This window comes from Stigmatopora nigra, chromosome 7 (assembly GCF_051989575.1).
Source record: "Stigmatopora nigra isolate UIUO_SnigA chromosome 7, RoL_Snig_1.1, whole genome shotgun sequence".
Lineage (NCBI taxonomy): Eukaryota > Metazoa > Chordata > Actinopteri > Syngnathiformes > Syngnathidae > Stigmatopora > Stigmatopora nigra.
In genome coordinates, this window is record NC_135514.1 from 3708529 (window position 1) to 3731273 (window position 22745).

General features: G+C 36.7%; 2 protein-coding genes across 5 annotated transcripts in view; both read right to left on the minus strand.

The window, feature by feature from the left end:
* On the minus strand, positions 1-10081 carry LOC144199051 (myelin basic protein-like). 4 transcript variants are annotated; one of them, XM_077720392.1, is made up of 7 exons: positions 9813-10081; positions 4752-4856; positions 4586-4612; positions 4193-4222; positions 2826-2903; positions 2708-2726; positions 1-1080 (listed from the first exon to the last, which is right to left on the minus strand). In XM_077720392.1, exons 1-6 carry the CDS (start codon positions 9930-9932, stop codon positions 2724-2726), a joined length of 363 nt encoding a protein of 120 aa, XP_077576518.1. In that variant the 5' UTR covers positions 9933-10081; the 3' UTR covers positions 1-1080; positions 2708-2723. The 4 variants fall into 4 exon arrangements, with proteins under 4 accessions (XP_077576518.1, XP_077576517.1, XP_077576520.1 ...); XM_077720391.1 differs by lacking the exon at positions 2708-2726; XM_077720394.1 differs by lacking the exon at positions 4193-4222 and having other exon boundaries at positions 9813-9959.
* The window catches only part of LOC144199050 (myelin basic protein-like), an 18350-nt gene continuing 5649 nt past the window's right edge, over positions 10045-22745 (minus strand). The window contains exons 2-4 of the mRNA XM_077720390.1: positions 21373-21434; positions 16375-16462; positions 10045-10343 (exon numbers count right to left, since the gene is read on the minus strand). Coding sequence (XP_077576516.1) covers positions 10045-10343; positions 16375-16462; positions 21373-21434 — 449 coding nt within the window. The remainder of the gene's footprint in view (positions 10344-16374; positions 16463-21372; positions 21435-22745) is intronic.

Below are 22745 nucleotides of genomic sequence, written 5' to 3' on the forward strand. Positions count from 1 at the left end.
TGCAAGGGATAGGAATTTATTTTGTTTTCAGGAAAAAGGCTATTCAAATTATTAAATAGAAAGGTCTTTACATTCAAAGGGCGGATTGGAAGTGGATTCAAAGGCACACTCATTGTAGATCAATGCCACATTTTATACACTGACATTTTTAATTCATCTTGAATGAAGAATGGTCAGCATTTCTGTGACCCTTTTTTTTTTACTTATTACATTCGGAAGAAGCACCACAGAATGTTTCTACTCAGTTAGGGAGCACCTTTTTGAAATGGTGTTTATTTCAGTAATCCACAAAAACATAACAGTTTTAGCAGGCAAGACTGAAGACAAGAATCAAGACTGAGAAACGGCATATTTAAAGAATAGCGGATACCCACTGAGAGGAAAACTGCTATGTACCGTTTTATTCAAGTTAACAGAATAGACAATTGTTTCACAAATTGCAGAAATGGTTCACGATCAGCATCTTTAACCCCCGTTGACGAACGGATTAATCACATTTAAGACGTCACAAAAACACAGTGAAGTGGTATAATAAAGTCAGTGTGATTAATTGTATCACTAAATCATGACACAAATTTCTCTTTACAGGGAGGACATGACACAGACAGCTGACAAGACAAGAAAAACAAACAGCCTGGACCTTTAACCTTTTACCCTAAAGGCAGTAACAATGGGTGAGTTCACAACTCATAATCCAGGTCTCATTCGGCACATCACCTTTTTTTTTAGGGTCAAAGATGGTGTAAAGACAGAAACTCAAGCACATACACTATATAGCTATGGCAGGTTGTTGGGTGTCCATTAGAACCCACCATAGTGGCTTCACGGTCACGTTCAGTAGAAAAAGCAAGCAGGCAACAGATTGACGCTATATGCTTGCCAGTGAGGGTGGGGGACAATTGACAGACAAATGAAGAGATTTATTTGATATTATTTGTTATCAAAGTCAAAAGGGGAGAGTTAAGGATCACTAAGTCGTTTTTCTTCCTCTCCTTGCCCAAGTTACTCATTCTTGTCCTTGTCTTCTACTTAAGGGGTGTTGGAACTTCAGCGTCTGGCTGGAGAAGAGCTGCGGCTTCCCTGAATCACAAACGAGGTATGGAATTTTTAAAATTCATGTATGCAGAAGGTAAATAAATATTTCCGGAAAAAAGTTGGAATTCCATAGCTTATTTTTCTTATAATGACAACTTTTTGGCTTCCGGAGATGCACTTTTATTTTGTGAATCTAATATTGACATGACTTTATTGGATTAAAAATGTCTCCTACTATAAGTTCAACACAAAATGTTGATTATATTCATACAATATTTAGTTATTAGTGGTTTCGTTCTCAATGTTTCGTTTTTTGTTACATTATTTCTCTTAGAATCTACCATTCCCCATTAAAACCACATTATTTTCTCTCTGATTGGATTTATTACTTACTAAAGATAATCCAGATTTTGATTGGCAAAAAAAAGTTGTCATAAAAACATTTGGCCACTTTCTAAACGTGTTATTTTTTGTGAAAATAAACCTGACAAGTTGAATATAAACAGAAAATAAAAATAGAAACTTATGTAAAGGGTAATTAAAGTCTATCATAGCTTTTGGGATAATTGCTCCAATTTGCCTTATATAAAACAAAAGATTTATAGTGTGATGTGAGTAAGTGCTAATTAGACACATTATATAAGTTTGTCATCGGTGTTTCCACTCATGTAGTTTAATTGCTACAATTTAGCAACTGCAATTTAGAGCACAACCCTCAGCGAAATTCCTTTCCACTTTTTTTGATACTACAGTGAGTGGCTGATTAATTAACACTTAACCCTAAACCATCACAGCATCTCACTTCACAGAGAAGTCACAGTTTCATAGGCTTCAGATTTTGCTTTTATGAGTTTGAATTTAGTCTCTTGAATCTAGTCCCCCCCCCCCCAAACATTAAAAGTGTGTTTTATATCCTAATTGCTGTCATTAGCAAAAAAAAAGTACACCCAAGACCAATGGTCCTTAAAAACCAAGTACCACTTCAATCAATACTCAATACGTAATTATTATTATTATACATTAACATTGCTTAAATACATCAGCATAAGACCACATATTAAATAAATAGAATACGTTTTTTTTAATCATTGTTTAAAAATACTAGTGCAATATTGTCAATCTTAATTTTTTTTCTTTTTAATTGTTCAATGCAGTTATTTTATTGTATCCCATCAGAAGAATGAAATGCACAATTCTCTATTTTACGATCTCTTTTTTTGGGGCTATGTGGTAAAAATGAAATGCATTTCTTCTTAAATGGATTGGCTGTCGAAGCAAATAGAAGAACAAGTGGTGAAATTGGGTGAGAACTGTCGTAAACTTGCACAATTCTCTATTTTACGATCTCTATTTTTGGGCTATGTGGTTCATCTGGGATTCACAAATAGGTGTGAAAAGTGCATCACTTGTGATGGGGTTAGCCACATGAGCCAGATGAAAACAATGCGCCTCGAAAAGGATTTAGTGATACAGCATAATCGTGTTAGATGACTGCTGAAAGATGAGAAGTAGGTCAGGCATCTCCAGTGGGATTAGATAAACACTCGCATAAAGCTTTTCTATATTGTACGTGTTGATCAATCATGGCTCTTTATGGGTGTGGAAGCCCTAATGAGATAAGTACTATGTTTTCTTAGCTTTCCAACCTTGAGCACAAAAGTTATTTACTCACGTTTCTGTTGTTATCATCACTATGGTGGAGGGGGGAAAAAAATTAAAAGACAATTTGGGATTCTGAGAAAGATGATATGGAATAAATGTGAATTTTCCAATTATTTCATATTTTTTACCATTTTGAAGATCCTCGTCAGGGAACCTTTTCCGTCTCCTCCACTAGACCTTTTAGCTTTACCAGATTTCTGGTCACCCTGTAGCAGAGAGAAGGATTTAGTTGCCGGGATGATATGTTTTGTTTTCTTTTATAAAATAAATGAATTTTAGCACCAGCTCAGATGGGAACATACATACTATAAATTATGAACAGTAAAAAAGCTGAAAAAACAAGATTGATGATGAGGAGTGAGACATACGAGAATGAGATGTAAGAAAAAGATGACACTGGCATAAATTGTGGTCTGTTAAATAATTATATATTATATTAATATCCATTTAATAAAATTCTGCTCTTAGTCCTTTGATATAAACTTGATTGACCAGACAAGTTATTATATTCACAGCTTCAAGATGAATTGAGCTATCAATAATTTAATTTTTTTTCTTATTATGAGAAAAAAGATACTTTTCCCAGGAAAAAACAAACCAAAAGTATAGAAATGTTACATTAAAACCTCAAACCCTGAACCTGCTGTGACATGCTTTGTCACCACCAAGGCTCTGTGCTGCCCCTAATCATAATAAAAACAAAAATCTACAGTAGAAACAATATTTACTGCACAGATTTGTCATTACCTCGTACAAGGTAATCATAAAGGATTAACATAGAGGGTATTTTGAATCGATTGTCCAACACCGACAAAAAAAGAAAGAAAGACAATACTAATCAGCTCACGAGGAGTCTGTTCTCTGTTGTGTTGACAGCCTATAGTCTTCATTTCCTGCCACTGTGTAGAGGCTAGTACAATTATAAATTTAGTTTTAATGCAGAATTTTTTGAGAACCAAGGTATGTCAGACACATTGAAAATGTGAAATGTTTTTTTTCTGTCTTTTTAAAACACTTCCTTTAGTTTTAACCTACCATTTAATTACATAATTTACAAGAAAGACATCAGGATCACCAAATATATGTATATATGTGCGTGCATTTTATACTACTGTGGAAAATGAGTTTTATTAGGATTATGGGAGTGAAGATTTTAATTTAGTAGGCATTTTATCTCAGTATAATAGCTTTTCTCATTATCCACATACTAACATTTAGTTGTAGTTTGTTGTTTTAATGTCCATCATAAATAATATTCTATTTCTCATACAAAGCTCAGTTATGTGCATTATTGAAGTGGCTGCTGATTTATTCATTTGAATAATGGACAAGAAGTCAATGAGGCAAAATGGTTGGAGTCGTCAATGCAGAGCAAAGTGGAACAAATTTGCAGAATTAAGCGTGATTGGATGACCTTGCATGATCCGCTGATTAAAACGAGCCATGGTACCATTGCGTTTGTTTTGTTGGGGGAGCGTGTTAACAAAACACCTACCAGACCCATCTTGGCTGCTAGTCCACTCCACTGAACACACCCAAGGACAAGAAAACAGGGACAGGAAAGGGAGTAAAAAGGTGAAAGGAACTGTTAAAAAGTGGCAATCTTTCCAGGGGGAGGGTAGAAGTCACAGTGTCATGGAGTAAATGAATAAAAACAACAGCAGAAGGGAAAGGAGAGAGGAAAGTGCAGACTACAGTTTGAATAGAAATGTATTCATGAGATTACAGATCAAATGTCTCCTCTCATCAACATATTATTTGCACAGATGATCCTAACTCCAAGTCTGAAGAATGACAAAGCCCTTTTTTTTTTACCATAATCGCTATCATCCTCTTAAATATCGTACAATTATCCCTATGTGTCAATTGTCACATGAAGAAAACTCACCTTTGACTTTGGGGGGGCGGGAGAAACCTAGAAGGGATTTCATTGGAGAAAGTGAAGATTGAGACAGAGTTAGAGAAAGGGAATATACAAAGTAGCACAGTTGAATGGAGGCAAACGTGATCCGCCAGAGTTGATTTGAGGTCATTCAAGGCGAATTTACACTCACGATGGTACGGAAGAAGTGGACGACGGCGCTCTCTTGCCCACGCTTACGAGGAGGTGTGGCAGACGCTTTTTGCGGGGCGGGAGAGAGGGCACCACGGAAAGAACCCTGAGAACATAGAACAGATGGTGGACAATGATAAACTGATGTTGTTTTCAATTACTAGAAATCAAAGTCAAGACAGACCAACATACTACTATGTACTTATATAAAGTGGTGAATAAAGTTATCTAATCTAATCTCATTTTCAGTCCTGGAAGATATGATAAGAATTTAAACTTTAAATTTTTTCTTCCATTCATTTTCTCAACTGCTTTATCCTTAATAGGGCCGTGAGGAGTGCTGGAGCCTATCCCAGCTGACTTTGGGCCAGAGGCGGTGGACACTCTGAATCGGTGGCCAGCCGAACACAGGGCACAAGAAGATGGACAACTATTCACGCTCACACTCATACCTAGGGGCAATTTAAAGTGTCACATTCATACCTAGGGGCAATTTAAAGTGTCACATCCATACCTAGGGGCAATTTAGAGTGTCCAATCAATCTACCGTGAATATTTTTGGAATGTAGTAGGAAATCAGAGTACTCCACACAGGTGAACCAACCTGGATTTGAACCCAACCCCAGAACCGTGAGGCCGAGGCACTAACTATTCACCCACTGGGCCACCTTATCCTTGTAATATGATACAGTTTTGTCAAAAAATGTTTTCTTTAAGTTCTTTTTTTTAATTCATTACAGTTTCCAGTAATAGCTATTGTTAAAAATATGGCGTTAATCAAATACAGCACCATCAAATCAGATATTTATTGTGGATTGCGACATGTAAAGCCAGTAGTGCAAAAAAAAAAGCATTCATTAGTTTATATTGTACAAAATAATAATAATCATAAGATCTCATTGGTGGAGGCTTCAAGAGACAAAAATAAACAGGTTTTTTACCCAGACAATGTTCATGAGCTCTCCCTTTTCTCTGACCTCATTAATGTACATTATTGTTCGTTGTCAGGTGTGATGTGTGGAACAAAGAGACGGGTGAGCAGGCCACACATTAGTAGATTACCATGCTTTCTAATGGGGTTTTGATGTGCGTTTGCATTATGTCCAAGTGAATGGTGCATCTGCCCTGTTGTTGAAGCAGAGTCAGTTTTTATTTCATGGGTTTTGCTGTTCTAGATGAATGGAACTTGGTGAGATTAAAGCAAGGATATAAATTGTAAATTGGAAAAAAATATTTTAAAAAAATCGGACCAATTTTTACACTATATTTGCCAATATTTGATTATAGTTTTGTACATTTATTTCAACATTGTATTGTGTATTTTTATTAATTGATCTATTTCCACTGGGTAGAAATAGATCTACTTTTTATTTTGGTAAAAGCAACAATAACTTCTCTTTTTGAAGGTGTCATGTGAGAATAAGACACTTGAATATTCTATGATCTACTGTATTTAGCATTGGGGGTTAAAGATCAAGTCGTCTGCTGTAGCATAGAAGAAAAGACAGGCTAATGATCACAAGGGCCTGATTTGTGCTTAAAGGCCACCACAAGGTCACATAAATCACTAAATAATAAATGATAGTGAATTGAGAACTGAGAGTCCATGAATAACTTGGCACCTCCTCTTAAGTCACTTGATGGTAACAATACTTTTATTGTGAACAGTATTCTTTTCTTTGAGTTTATTCTGATTTGACGACCTAATCGAATCTTTATTTTTTATTCAAATTGTTAATGTACTGGAACTTTGTCGTGACACATTATAGTGTATATTGACTACCTTTTTTATGGATAATTAATTATTTTTATTGGTTATTTTTAAGTTTCTTGTTATTTGTGCACTCTATGGTGACTTACCTTTTAGTTATTTTTATTTGTAGTATTTTAGACAATCAAATGAGTGTGGCCAACTGCCCTGTCTACTCATCACACATTTGCTACCATTTGTATTATATTATTATTGAAACAAGCTTTAGTGCATGCAGGAAGTAAAGCAGGCTTCATTTAAGTCTCAGGGAGAGAGCAACAATGATTGATTGTACACGAATAGAAAGTACAAAGGGTGTATCCCTTTTTTTGTAGCTATGTGTACTTATTTAAATTTCAAGTGTATTAATGTTTATTTATCACACAATGGCTGCACTTAGAAGCGATGACATGTTTTGTTTATACTTAATATTCACCATCATCTGTGGTCAAAGAAGTACAAGGTGCGGTCTGTCGCTTTCAAAGGTGCACAATAATGTTATTTTTGGTCAATTGTAAAGCAATCAGAGGCAAAGGGTTAGTTAGGATTTTTCTAATTCAAATGAAATAAAAAGGCTTTATAGTTATAATACACAGCGGTGTATAACGAAATTTGAAGCACAATATTAAGGGAATCAATGCAAAAGGAAAAAAAACACTAAAAGGTATTGTTAAAGATTTTTAATAAAGCAGTCTAAAAGCTGAGAACAGGATCAGATTAGGAAGAGTTCACAACAAAGAAATACAGTACAAGTATCGACAGCAAAGTTGACACTCAAAGGTCAAAGACGTGAACCTGAGGCGAGCGACTGACTGGCAGGAAGGGAGGGAGCGTGTGCCCTTGCACCCTCCTTCATTAAAGACACTAGGTTTAGAAGAAAGTATTTTTTTTTTGTGAACAGGAACTAGTTTCTTGGAGCCCGACTCATCAAAACAAAATTTAGCCACAATTTAATTGAGCAATTCTAGCAATCTTTCTCTTTTTGTTAAAAAGAAAAGATTATCCAAGCCAATTTGCATATATTTCCATATTAGAAAGGATTACAAAACATTTTATGGCATTAAAATACACTTTTCCTGCAGCTGACAAGAGGCTATTTATCCTCCCATCATATAATGCATTTTGAATGGCCATGTACAGCAATTGGATATTGCAAAGCCATTGGAATAAAGATGGGTAGAAATGTCTTCGTACCAGGTCATTTTTTAGTCCTTAGTCATTTGGAAAATATGGAATCTTAATGTGGATAAAAGTGTCTATAGCACTTGGTGGCGGGTTCATTCGGTTTGAGGCAACAGAGGTGGGATAGCTGCATGTTCATTAGATGAATTGTGAGTAATAATTATATGAAGGCCTACCTATGGCGACCACACTCACAAACGTGTATTTGTACATTAGGGATGCTCCATGTGATCAATGACAACTGATTGATGTTTTTTTGTCATGTCTGTTGTGTTGTACATTTACAATGTTTGTAAGAATTATGTTATAGTTGGAGCCTGTCATTAACAGATTCGTTATGCAGAAAGGACAGGCAAAAACTCCAACACAACAAATTTGTAATTGTACATCTAAAGCAAAAACATTTGGCAAAGAATGAGGATTTTATTTTGGAAAAGCGTCTCGATAAATTGAAGGTTCACTCATAATATTTGGATGATGTTCCATAACCGAAGAAAATTTAATTTAACACTTTTCTGCTCTGTTCTATGTTCAACTGTACACTACTTACTATGAATAATTGCCACTATATTTTCTTTTTAAACAAAATAATGTAAAGTTAGTTGGCTTCCATGAATTTATTTCATATTTCTTTCATTCTACATTTGACCCATCTATTTTTATATTATGGGATCAAAGCAATGTTCATGCACCTATTTAGTCTGTGATAGAAGATATAAGATAGAAAAAAATGATGATCAGTATCGGAATTGCGATATAAAACTCTAATTGGAGCATCCCTTGAACAAATATCTCAAAATTGCTCTTCAGGTCATTTCTCTGATGTGGCCATAGTTTGGGACTGAAGTAGGTGTTAAAAAAAATAGATGGATTCTTACATTTAGATATCTCCCATATAGTTTTACCTTGTTAAAGCATAGTGACTGGTACTGCTGCCGATGAAGACCCAGAGTTTTTAAAAGAATTGCCTCTAACTACTAAAACAAAATAGCCTATAAACAAGATATATTGGATTATTTCTAATCATTGAAGAGCATCTGAGTGCAGTTACCAAAAGCTAGATATTGTCAACAAAACTCAACATCGAGACTGCAAGAAGTCATGGAGATTGACATTTTTGCACATGAGTATACAGTCAAGGCAGAAGTATTTAGACAAGCAATTTTATGATTTTGCTGTTGTGATGTTACGGATTCACAACTTTTTGTTGGTAATATCAGCACACAATAAACAGTGCACGTTCAAGCCACAATAGTTGGCTCTTTTTCATTTGGTTATTTTATCTTCATATGATTTAATCTATACTCATTGAAATTGATGGGTAATTTAGGACATATTGGAAACTAACTTGCAATTTGAGGAGCGTGAAGTGGTGGCATGGCACAGAATGTACAAGCAAACTCTGTGCCGAGAGTTGAACCCACAACAGTAATTCAGAAATCACAAACCAATATCTTTGTTAAACCTTTTGAATCTGATAATTTTGAATTTAGTCAGGTTTAGGTTCATTTAAGCTCCACACAAAGGCAAAATTATACAAACACTTCATTGTCCAAGAATCTTTAACCTAACAAAGTTTTAACATACTAGTAGAACATTATGGCTGAGAAGTCATTTAAGGTAAAATAGCAGTAGCAGTTATTCAGATTTTTAAAAGTGTTGTCATAATGTTTAATATTTCACAATAATTTTGGGACGTACCGAACCAGTAAAAAAAAATTGGCTCTTAAATCCAGTTGATTACATTTTTAAATTAAAAAAAGAAATTGCAATCATATCGCTATACAGAAATAAATTCGGCGAAACAAATAATACCAGAGATTTTTGTACTAGTCAAATAAAAATGTCGACTGTAAATGATTTTAAGAAAATCACGATTGTAATAATAATAATACAATAAGCATTACAACCCCAGCAAATTATTATTTTCATGAAAATACTCACACAACCTGAGGACAATAATTGACTAACTAAATTGAAATTAAATATCATAGACAATAGCAAATCTTTTTTGGTAGCAGATTATATCAAGATACAGCCATAAGTCAAAAAGTGGCCCGTAGAGACAATTGGTAAAATGAATGAGATCATTTAGTAATTTTTCACTTGCAACGCTTTCTGCTCCCTCACCTTGCTCTTCTTCTTTTTGTCTCCTCCAAAGAATTTTCCAATCTGATCCAGAACGCTAGGATTTTTCTTCCTGCGGCCCAGCCCGAAGGTGGCCTGTGCGGCGCTGCTTGCGGATGCCATGCTTATTAAGTATTGTTAAGGGTACTTTGTTAAGGTCTCTCTGGAGCAAGTGAGCAAAATCACAGCCGATGGTAGCGAGATGAGAAGGGATAAGGAGGGAGGAAAGGCTAGCCTAGTCTAGGTCCTGCTCGGAGCTCTCCGATCCGCACTCTGAAGCCGCACCGCTGTGTTCCTGGATAGTCTGCAGTTCGTCTGATTCAGAGGGTCGGTCTTTGAAGGTGTTGTCCTCTCGGCCCGGGGCATCTCGGGAGAAGAGGCGGACCAGGTGGGGGCGTGGCGTAGCGGCATCGGGGTCAGCTGTGCTGGCGGAGGTCCAGGTCGAGTGAGGGCCCTCAGCGCCCGTGGAGTCAGTCACCGCCGGCTTCTCCAAGACGCTGCCATTGTTCTGGTTTGCATCTGTCTCACCCGTTCCTGCACAGAAACAACAAGGGTCACTTATGGCTTGAACTTGCGTGGCACATAGCACACTGCAGTGATACAATGGCCTCTTTGGATGGGGTTGCGTCCTTACTGCTACTGGGTGAAGAGGTCCAAAAACATCAGAATTTGAACCAGAGTGAACTTTGATGGATCATGCTGGAGAGATCGCTTTTTGCTAGTTACAGTCGTATGAAAAGGTTTGGGCAACCCAACAGAAACAATACATTAATATTTAGTAGATCCTCCTTTTGCAGAAATATAAGCGTCTAAACGCTTTGTATAGCTTCCAATGAGGGTTTGGATTTTGGTTGAAGGTATTTTTGACTATTATTCAGAAAACATCGCCATTTCAGTCAGGTTGGATGGTTTCTGAGCATGGAGATAATATTATTAAAACCTGGAGATTGAGATGGGCATTCCAGAAAGTTATACTTGTTCCTCTGCATGAATGCCTGAGTAGTCAACTTCAAATTTGTCAGTGCTTCTTGAACATTGTTCATAAGCATTTGCTTACACTGACTGAAAGTTGTGGGACCTTCAATTTGACCAAGATTGCCAGTATCTGCACTGGCCACACAGTCCCACAGCATGATGGAACCCCACATAAAATTTTACTGTGGGTAGAAGTGTTTGTCTTGGTATGCGGCGTTCTTCCGCCCTGCATACAGCCCCCTTGTATGTCCAAATAACTCACTTTTAGTTTCATCACTCCATAGTACCTTATTTCAAAATGAAGCTGACTTGTCCAAATGTGCTTTAGCATATCTATATGATAGATTAAACTGAAATTGCTGATCCAACAACTATATTGGTTTATAAAGGAAAATGATCAGTGATGCCCAAACTTCTTCTTACAACTGGGGTTGTGCCCTTAATGCTGGAGGGTTAAGAGGTCCAAAAACATCAGAATTTGAACCAGAATAAACCTTGATGGATAATGCTGGAGATTGCTTTTGCTAGCATTTTTTTAAATATTTCTATACATGTTCTTCAATGTATCCATATAATTATGCAAATACGTATACTAATGCATATACGATATACAGGCTTTTGCAGGTGCCTTGTTTATTGAACCTTTTTAAAAATTCATATTTTCTGAGATACTGATTTTGGAGTTTACATTAGTTGCTATTTATGAATATTCAACTTGAACTGCTAGGCTTCTATAAATCCAGTTCATTCCAGCCAACTAAACAATATACACACTGTATGGAAGTGGAATGGTGTTGGACTAAACAAGATAATATGCATGCATATTGACTGAAACAATGTCACATTGTCAGAGCTGCATAGTTTTTGCAAAAGAAGAAAAGGGTATTGTGCCCTTAAAATAACTTCTGTAAGTATGAATTTCCACATCGGGACATTTACTGAATCTGATTTGGGACATAAGAGCTACACAGATAATGAGGCGAAATTGCAACATTTTACTCACTTTATTATTATGGAATTCCAATTTTTTAGGGTCTTCAACTTAATCTTTAACCATTATGTGGTGCTATAAACAGGTAACAAACTCCCATACCAACATATTGAACTTAACTGTTTTTCCATAAAATTAGCTCTCTTTGGAAATTGGTTGATCTTGGGATAAAAAAAAAAATCTATCGGTCCATCTTTAGTTATATAAAAAAATGCTGCTTAGTGTTACAATACCATGTAACATTCAATCTGATGGACGATCAAAATAATCATTTGTGGCAGCCCTATACCAAATTGGCTGCAGGTATGAATATGCCCTTGCATTTATACTTTACCTTTAATGAAATACAAAGTCTGTAACTGAATTGATGTTAACATTCACTGGTTAATGTGCTTTCACTGTTGAGTAGCATTGAATGAGATTGAATTTAACTGCAACCTAGCCGTGTTTAAGGTATGCTTCTCTGATGGGTTCAAATTGGAGATTTTGCTAACAAAAGCAGAAAGATCAAAATCTTGAGTATGTGGGGAGTGGGCCCAAAATCTCATCAGTTTTCCCCCTCTTCGATGTGACGAGAATATGAAGCAGGGCATTGTGAAACTGTGGAACGGAAAACATTCCTCTAAACAAACACCCAGAAGTAAAGTATGTGGCTTTAGACCAAAACTCCTACCCAGCAGTGGACAGCCCTCTGCTGCTACATTCATTCTGGATGTGAAGCACCCACAATGTAATAAAAAGCCAGTGCCTGTCTTCAAACCCATGCAGGATTTAGTACTTGAGATATACAGTTAATGGACTGAGAAACAGTTAGGCCGTAAAAACTATTTTAATAAAATGATATTCTTAATCCATAGATCAGAAAGCATGCTATTTGTTCCACATTGTATAATTTGCAGTTGGAATGGTAGTAACAATGATTGAAGACATTTGTCTGATTTTTTTTCTTTAAAAATCACATTAAGAATGTTACTGAGAATAAAATAGAATACTGTATTTTCCGCATTATGGCGGGATTAAAACGGGATCCATATATATGGCGCACCAAATTATAAGTATAAATACTCATGTTAAAAATAGTTTTCTTCTACTAGATGGAACAGTGCAAAAATGATTGTTATACCATGATTAACCAATATTGATCCATATATAAAAAGTGCATCTGATAAAGTACACTGTCATCTTTTGTGAAAATGTAAGCCTTTATGGTGCACCTCCATAGTGTGGAAAATACAGCAGATTAGAATAGATGCCAATTTTGACGGAAAATCTCAAAAACCAAATCCTTTGGTAGCCAAGAGGGATACAACAGCAAGAAAACATGGACATTCTGCTTTGCCTGGCCATTTCAATAATAACTTTAAATAAAAGCTTGAGGTAAAAAATATGTTTGCCATTCCCCAGCTTCAAATGCAGAACACTTTCTTTACTGCTGCATTGGAGAGGTGTGCCTAATAACATATGGTACATGGCATGCACAATGTAATCATTCAAATCAACATTACAACAATCTTTCAATAGTAACAGCGTGCATAAAAGGTTGTTGTATGATGATAGTTATAAATTAAAGAGTTCCACGAATTCATCTCACCAAATTGTAATGCAACATGTTGCCTCAGAGTTGGCCGGGCTTAAGGAGTGATATATGATGGGAATTAAGATTAATACATAGGTGTGATTATTACAACCAGCAGTATTCAGGGTGTGAAAGCCTTTTCTTGATTATGATCCTTCGAGGAGGCTTTGATTGTTTTCTCATTTACACGTCATTCCCACTTATAATAACCTAAAGTCATACACATATGCAAATGCACACACACACACACTGGGGATAATTGTCCTGCCAGCTGGTCAATGCCAGATGACTGATTCAAGAGGCCAAAAGGGTACACAGATGCATTCAATATTGCAACATTGTGCTCTGACACTTGAATGCTTAGAGAGAGATGGCTGATTTCTCCATGAAATTTAAAGAACAAAAAGATCTTATTATCATCCCGAGCTCCTAAACAATGACCGATTTGAGCCAAACTGTCAGCAAAACAATATTACATTAAACTAACTCACTTAGAGAATAAAGAAAAAAAATCGGACAGCGAAAAAATAAGATCACAGGCGCGAATGTGTGCTGAGAGAAAAACAGTGAATGTGAACAATGGTGTCAAAGCAACGGACACTGCTCCAGTGATGGATGTTTCCCTTTAACAATCAGAGCCTTTCAGAGGATAGGAGGGGCTTCATGATGACAGTGATGGGACTTGTGTCACTCTGTGTCTGACACTGCCATGGAGATAAAATAACTGGACCACAACACTTTTGCACAGTTGAAGTTTAACGCACTTACCTGTGAGAATGTGTCAACGTATACAAATACATTTATTTCACATTGAGCTTTTCTCGTTTTCCCCCTCTATTTTTCCAAGTGAAAAATTTGGGTGAAAAAACCTTTGTATTGCAGTCTGATGTAAATGTAATTCACAATACAAGACTCACAATGCAAAAAAACAATATGAGGAGAAGGAAGTTGTAAGATGAAGGGTAACCCTTTGAGGTAATTTTGACACAGAAGTGTGCATTGTAAATAGGTCTACATCTAACTAGTTTATTATTCCATTGCTATGCTCCTCAATTCAACTATGTTCCTAACACCACTGGAGTTCCCTCAGCTCATTCCCTGCCATGCTGAAACTAACATACCATGGATCAGAAATATACGAACAGGAATGCGAGAGGGGTCTGCTCTGCTAAGTGGGTTTCTGCTTTAGGTCAGCCCAGGTAATGGACCCATAATGTGCTTTTAAGGGCCACATAGCTGATGGTGGTGTTTGCCTTTTAGTGGAAAGTAGAACAAACAGGAAGTGCATCAAGGAGGCACCCCCAACGTTACATCATGGGCCAAGCCGCGGCGCCGATCGTTTGGCACACAATTTGCTTAAAAAGTATTAAATAAAGTACCCATTTTTTTCTAAATGCTTAAAGATATAAGATGAAATGGCTGACAACTACAGTCGTACTTCCACATACGTAATCAGGATTGATGAAACCAATGGGAACTACATTATCTGCAAAAAGCAGGGTTGCAATACTGGGGCCACCAAACCGTACCCCCTCAACGCCATGGCCGTGCCAAGATATTCTGTCCATAAAAATTGTGAACAGAATTAGTGACAATAGAAACGTATCCGACTTACTGCTGGGTTTAGGGACCAGACCCTGACACTGAATGTTGCTCGAGGATGTAGCATCCATTTCAGACTATACCAAATAGTCTGAAATGGATGCTACCAATATAAAATAGTTGAATGTGTTCAATGCAACATCTTCCATTTTATTTTCCTGATAACTTGTATTGCTTGACCATATTAGTTTTTCAAATATATACACTTGAAGGAGAAAAACAATATTATAATGTGTAACAAATTTAAGGAGAAAAGAATTGGCAAACTCCTACAAATGAGTCATTACCTCCATCATGCCTTGTGATATCTGGAGTCAATACCGCATTAGAGAAGGCATTGAATAAATTGCAAGAATGAATGTATTATAGGTATAAATTTATTTGACAACTATTAATCCAGTCTGCGCTCTTGATTACTGTTCAAAAAGGGACAACTAATTAGAAGGAGCAGCCTTTTGACAGTCAGGCCAGACAACTGCTAACCAGCGAATACCATTTAAAATATAAGAAATCCTGGCTTTCTACCAAACACTGATTAAGACTGTCACAATCTGTGTTTTGTGGAGCCTTCATGAACAATAGAATATTGATTGTCTTTAAAATGACACAGTCAGTATCACCACTGTTCCAGATTGACTCCATTATATATATTTATTTACACTCAATCCATACCTTATCAGCCTCTCAAACTCAGCAGACTTTAATAGTGCAGATTTCCAACGACATCAAAAGTATTGGAAAAGTGTGGCAAATTGCTGTGTTTAGCTGAAGAAAAAATATTAAATGAAACTACTTCAGCACACATCATCACACCCCATTAGTAGGGTGAAACTGGGGGTTTAAGCGCTGCTGACATTTCCCAAAAAGTGATGGTCCAGTGTTAGTCCATCCATTTGACATGAAATAAAATGAATGCATTTTTAGCATTCAAACAGTTGAACTTTGGTTCCTATTTTAACAATTACACCTGAGTTTGACATTACGCAAAACCCAGTTCATTTATTTGAATAGCAGGAACTGATGATTAAAACGTTGTGTGCATACATAACATTTATCATATCTTCTGGACTATAAGGTACATGCGCCTGTATCATACTCTGGTATATTTAGAGCAAAATACATGCGCATCTCATTACCCTGCGAAAAAAAAATCAATATATTAGCTGCTCTGGACTATAAACCACAGGGTTCAAAGCGGGGGGACTAGTAATTAGGCCTGTGATTTTATCTCTTTCAGTCCAGTTGAAAAAATGCCAGCAGGAATTTGGAGAATACAATTTAGAACTGTTTTTTTTGTATGAATTTAAAAGCACTATTACAATCAGCTATCTGTTAAAATTGCCAATAAAACTGCAATTCACATAATATGGTGGCCCTTCTGCCAGTAGATATCCAAATACAAATGAAGGTTAAGCTCTCACCAAAGACTTCATCTAGTTGTTCAGCTTCTTCTGTTGCTATGGTTGCCGCTGGCGGCCCTTCCTCATCTTTGGTCTCAGGTGATAAGGCCTTTGAGAGCAAAAACAGGTTTAGAAGGTGGGGTTACCATGGAAACAAAAGAACCAGATCAATGGTGAGAAAAAGAATCCCACCCAACTGATTGATTACCCTGTCAATATAGCAAAGATTTGTTCTTGAGGTCTTTTAAACAGTGTAAATGATGGTCAATAAATTGTCTGATACACAATTACTCATATACATTCATTCATTTCCTAGTTCCTATGACTTATTCTGTCACCGAGAACCTTTAAAATAGACATTCATGAAGATGTACTGTTGGAAGTGTTTGAAACTAAGAATGTTCAAATTACCCTCTGTAAAGGCTGTGACTGCTCGGTTGTTATCTAATGAGAGCAAAAAAGGGCGGATTTTTTATGTATATACACTGGTATACCATTGCTTGAAATAAATTTACTCTGTGTATAAAATTGGAACAGGGTGTTATATTGTAATATCAGCGTACAAAATAAATAAATAAATAGCTCAATTTTAGCTGTTTACTGGTACCTTGGGCCTCTAGACAATGGAAGTCAGTTTAAAAATTACAGTGGTACCTCTATTCACGAATGTTTCAATGTTCACATTTTTCAGTTTACGAAACACTTTGATTTGGTCCCAAGATACCATAATCTGTTATGAAACATCAAAAGAGGCATAGCATATAAATTTAACAAGGAAATGCTGTAATGCTTGATATAGACTTCTCTTTGTGAAGCCAACATGAAATGCATTCGCACTAGTTTCACTCCTTTCAGGAAAGGACCCCGCTATATAGCCAAATAGACACCCAAGAAACATTTTCCCTTTAATTTCATCATTGTGGCGGCCAGCATTTGAGTTGTTTTTACCCAAAAATTCAAAGTTTCATCAGAAAAATGGTTAATTCGTGTGGTGTAGGACATTTCTTTAACACAAAAACTGCTGAAATAAGCCTCTATTGTCTTCCATCCACACGAAGAAGGAACTGGAGGAGCCTGTAAGTAGCTTATTCTCCTGTTTTCATCAAAACATTTTACTGAAGACTGCTGTGACCAAGTGAGAAATTACATATGGCCAGTGAATCGGGTTGTTTTTTGGGCTAAGCTGCAGTAAAATATACTGATGCTCGATGTTTGGCATGCGGGCTTGCCAATACAGTTAAAAATGACGTAAAAAATTAAACAAAAAGGCTTTAACTGGTATTGTTGGCCCGGAGTTGCTAAAAATGTACTAATAAAAAATATCTGGTTTGTAGAGTCGAGTTTCGTAAATATAAGATAATTGGTGGCTATGTTCCGTGTCGCGCCGTCACTTTTTTTTCTTCATGTGTTTCAGGACATACTTAGTCCTCTGATCCAGTTTCAATGTCGTATTCTGACTCATTGCACAATAAAAGCAATGAGTCCTAGCTACTGTTTTTCCATTGCGTAATATGTACTCAGGGCAATCGGTACGAAAATATTTTTTATTGTACAACTTCAAAAGTTAGGGATCTGTGTGCGCATTGATAATTTATTTTTCAATACTCTGGCTAGATTAAATTTTAGTATAATTGAGGTAGGGTGCAAAAGCTCAGGATAGTGTGACTTTAAAGCTGATGACATCATCACAAAACAGGGGAAGTAGGAGGACAGTCATTTTGAAAACTCCAAAAACAACCCACTCAGAGCAACAGGAACAAGGGAAGTTTTCTTCCAGTGCATTGTTGTAATCAGAAACGAACATGGTGTTAAACTGAGCCTTAGGCTCCCTCAACTGGATGGATCATTCTTCTAGTGTAAGAATTCATACAAAGATTTCAAATCTTACATTTTCATTTGAAATTTTTCAGCTGTATTTTATCATGAAAGTTTGCATTTTGAAAGAATGAAGCATTGACTCGCAATTTTTAAATAGCCAACGAAACGCATACCCTTTATGCCTTTTCATCCTATTTAGTATTGGTTACTGACTTAATTTTCTTAGTGAGAAACCTTTGACTAGTAAAATATATGGTTTCCACCAGTATATTTATCTACATTGGAATTTGCTTTTCTAAGCATCATCTCAAATCTGAGTGCACAGGTGCTGCAAGGCCTTGCATCACATCCTGAAGAACATGCCGATGATGAGACCGCAGAAATCCATATCCTTTTTTACAGCAACTCGGCAAGAACTATCTTGATGTGATATGTCATAACAAATTTAGCTGATAAGGCAAAATTGTCTATGCCTGCTCTGACAAAATATTATACTGTAGAAGTTAATTAACATAGTGCCTAAAATTATTTATAGACTGTGATGAGGAAATTGCATCACACTTTTGTTGTTGAGTAATTAGAAGGAATTCAAGTTAGGAGTTACGAGCACTAGAACACATTCTGTAACTGTCATGCTCTTTTTGTAACTAAATGCTGCTATGAAAACCAATTATGTTGCAAGACAACAATTGACTGAGGTTACCATACTCAACTTACCTGAAACAACTTAATTGCCCAATATAATGACACCCAGTGCCCTATTTTAGATAAAAACAATCTTTCTTACAAACTAATAATGCTTGGTTTTGCCATTGTTTAAGTAATGTGTCTAAAAAATATTTTTTTATGAGACTACAATTGTCATCGTTGCAAAGGACAAAACAACAAAAACATGTTCTGTGAGGCAAATAAGTATTTAGTCAACCACCAATTGTGCAAGTTCTCCTACTTGAAAAGATTAGAGGTCTGTAATTGTCAACATGGGTAAACCTCAACCATGAGAGACAGAATGTGGAAACCCACCCCAGAAAATCGTTGTTTGATTTTTAAATAATTTATTTCCAAACTAGAATGAAAAATAAGTATTTGGTCACCTACAAACAAGCAAGATTTCTGGCTGTCAAAGAAGAGTAACCTCTTATAACAAGGTTTCCACTCGTTACATGTGTTAATGGCATCAGTTTTGACTCATAATCAGTATAAAAGACACCCGTCTGCAACCTCAGTCTCTCACACTCCAAACTCCACTATGGCCAAGACCAAAGAGCTGTCAAAGGACACCAGAGACAAAATTGTAGACCCGCACCAGGCTGGGAAGACTGAATCGGCAACAGGTAAAACGTTTGGTGTAAAGAAATCAACCGTGGGAGCTATTGTTAGAGAATGGAAGACCACTGATAATCTCCCTCGATCAGTGGCTCCATGCAAGATCTCACCGCGTGGCGTCAAAATGATAACAAGAACGGTGAGCAAAAATCCCAGAACCATACGGTGGGGACCAATAACTTCTATTTTGGTTTCATCTGACCATAACATATTCTCTCAGTCCTCTTCTGGATCCTCCAAATACTCTGTAGCAAACCGCATGGATGTGTACTGGCCTCAGCAGGGGGACATGTCTGGCAGTGCAGGATTTGAGTCACTGGACGCGCATTTTGTTACTGATAGTAGCCTTTGTTACTGTGGTTTCAACTCTCTGTAGGTCATTCTCAAGACTGGCCCCTCTACGCTGGGCAGGCACTTAAACAGTTGAAATCGTCAAACATCTATATAATCATATAAAAGATGTACATGTTTATACAGTCTTGTTTAACTTCGATTCTGGTGTCTTGGTTCATCCTTCGGCCAGAACACCACCACTCACCAGGGAGGCGTTTAGGAAGCATTTCAAGTGGTTCAGATACTTGTTTAGAATGGCAGAGCTGATATAGAATTACAGATGCCACAACAAACCACACAAAATGCTGAATCATCTAGTGTGAAACTATTGTTCCTCTTTGGTGTCCTCTGAGTAGGGTATTCATAATGCTTATCAAGACAAGGAAATGACACACATACAGGGAGCTTCATGAAAATGGTGGCAATTTGTCCCCCACTACTGGTGATTTAATCTCATTACATGATATTAACACCTAGTGGTCGAAAGCCTATATATAGACATTGCCATGGAAGAAAAATGTAAAAAAAAAATATATATATATCTATATATATTGTATTTTAATGAATGTAGGAAAACGATTTTGGAATCTGTTAATCGTATGCAGGCTGTGCCTATGGACTACCTGGGCATTTCAGTGAGTAGTAAATAACTGTAAACAGAGAAACCAACTCAAAAATGGGAACATTTCCTATCGATTTCTAAAAGATTGTGATGGGTCTGCTAACAGATACATACCCTGCCAAGATAAGGATGCAACTGACGTAGTGGAAGTTTCTGAGGTGAGGGTTTGATTGACAATCATTTTGAAAATAATCCCCAAAAACATAAAACTATTTTTTTCCACAGTTCAAGAAGCACTTATTTTAGGTGGAACGGCTCACAATTTTTATTCTAGAAGAAAAGATAAATCTCTTGACGCTTCAATGACATGATGTCAAACGTAATTGCATCTTCATTTAATTGCATCATCGAGGAAAAACCTTTTTATGTTTTCCATACACGTCTCTCCTCCACCTTGCTTCTCTGTCATCAGTATCTCGCTGAAATTTATAGTGCAAGGGGCTATTGTGTAAACAGAGGAGCGAAGAGAGAGTATCTACTTAGGTAGTTGCAACAGGAGACTTACAATATGCCAATCCTGCATGGTGGGTGCTAAAATTACTAAAACTAAATGATCAGTATCAACTATAGTACATTTTAGTGGGTGTGTCCTTGTTTCTGTTAAAAATTGCGTAATGGTGGACCTCAATGAAACAGTAAAGGTCTTGTTAAAGTGTGCCTGTTTATAGCAGGTTGTTTTGTGTATTCGATGCTTTTATTTGAGATTAGTGGAGTACACACATTGAAATGAATGACAAATAAAGAGACATGGACTTTTCACATTGTGTTCTGTGATTTGAGGGATGGAAGACTGACTAAAATTAGTAAATTAGTGGGCGCAGGGGTATTACTGCACGTCCACAATTAATCCAAACTCCAACCGATAAACACTCGTGTTAACACTGACATACAGACATGAAAGCACCTTGTGAAAGTTTTACCTTGTTGTCGTCTATTGGTGACTCTCTCTTGGCTAGACGCTGCCCCATGCTGCAGACAGAGGCTGTTGGAAGAAAGAAAAATTAAGTCTATTAACTATTTAGCAAAAAGTGAAACAACATTGGGACCATTTTTAAAATGTAATCTATGTGCCAGATGACCAGGTTTTATAACACATGCTCTTTGATCAGTTTAGTGCCAAGCTTGAATTTATTGAAGACCAAAATGTTTTGTCGTGTTAAGAAAGATGTCATGAAGGTGAAATGTGAGGCCCCCCAGCCTTCATTCTAGAACATTACACAATCAGAGTTGTGATCCTGCTAGGATTTGCAAGAAAAGACTGTTGCATAATAAAAAGGGAAAAAGAAGAAAAGGTGTTGAGCAGTGGGTGTGTTCTAAAAGCCTATTACAAATCAGAAGAGTTTATTTATGAAATAAGAACACATGCAAATGCATTCTGCCAGATTTTTCCCTCTCACCATTTCGTGTGATTTTAGAAGCCACATTCAGATATTCAAATATTGCAACCAATGTTCCCTATAAACAGTGCACGTTCAATTGCGCACTACTCTCGTGTACTCCGTGCACTGCAAAAGCATGCAGTGCACAAAATACAATCCAATCTGAATTGTAAAAAAAATAAAACACATTCCAATTTTTTCTTTGCCATTTTGGAGCGCAACTCAGAGTGCCAGCCTTACCTTGACTGTCACACTGTCTTTAACTCCCTCAGTTCTTTGCCCCAACTTGAAAAGGGCCTCGGTCTTTCTAACGCATGAACAACTCAAAGTCTTCCTCCTTTTTTTAACAGTTTATTGTACAGTCATACCTTGAGATAGGAGCTTAATGCGCTCAGGGAGTGAGCTCATATGTCGATTTACTTGTATCTCAAATCAACATTTCCCATAGAAATGAACAAAATACAAATTAATTCGTTCCCACCTTCTGAAAAAAAAACACCAAAAACAGGATATTCCAATGAAAATACATATTTTTATTGTTTGTAATTCACCCTCTACTAACAGAATAACAAATAGCTAATGTTTATCAGCACTAAAACTACATGAGAGAGAGAGAGAGAGAGAGAGAGACTTGAAGGATGCACTCGTAACATAACTTTAAAGTTAACTTCAATGAACTAAGATTGCAATACACACTTAAGTTTTAATCTTACGTTACGCTAAGTTTAAACCTTCTTGTGCAATAACCAAGGCAAAGAGGTTAATAATGTATTCCACCGCGGCTTTCGAGACAAACTTCCTGCTTCTCCAGCCGTATTGGCGAGCCAGCTCAGTCACGCGTACACTACTCATGCTTTTGGATTATTTCATGCTTAATATCCATTGTTATCATACGATGATGCTCTCACAAGCTA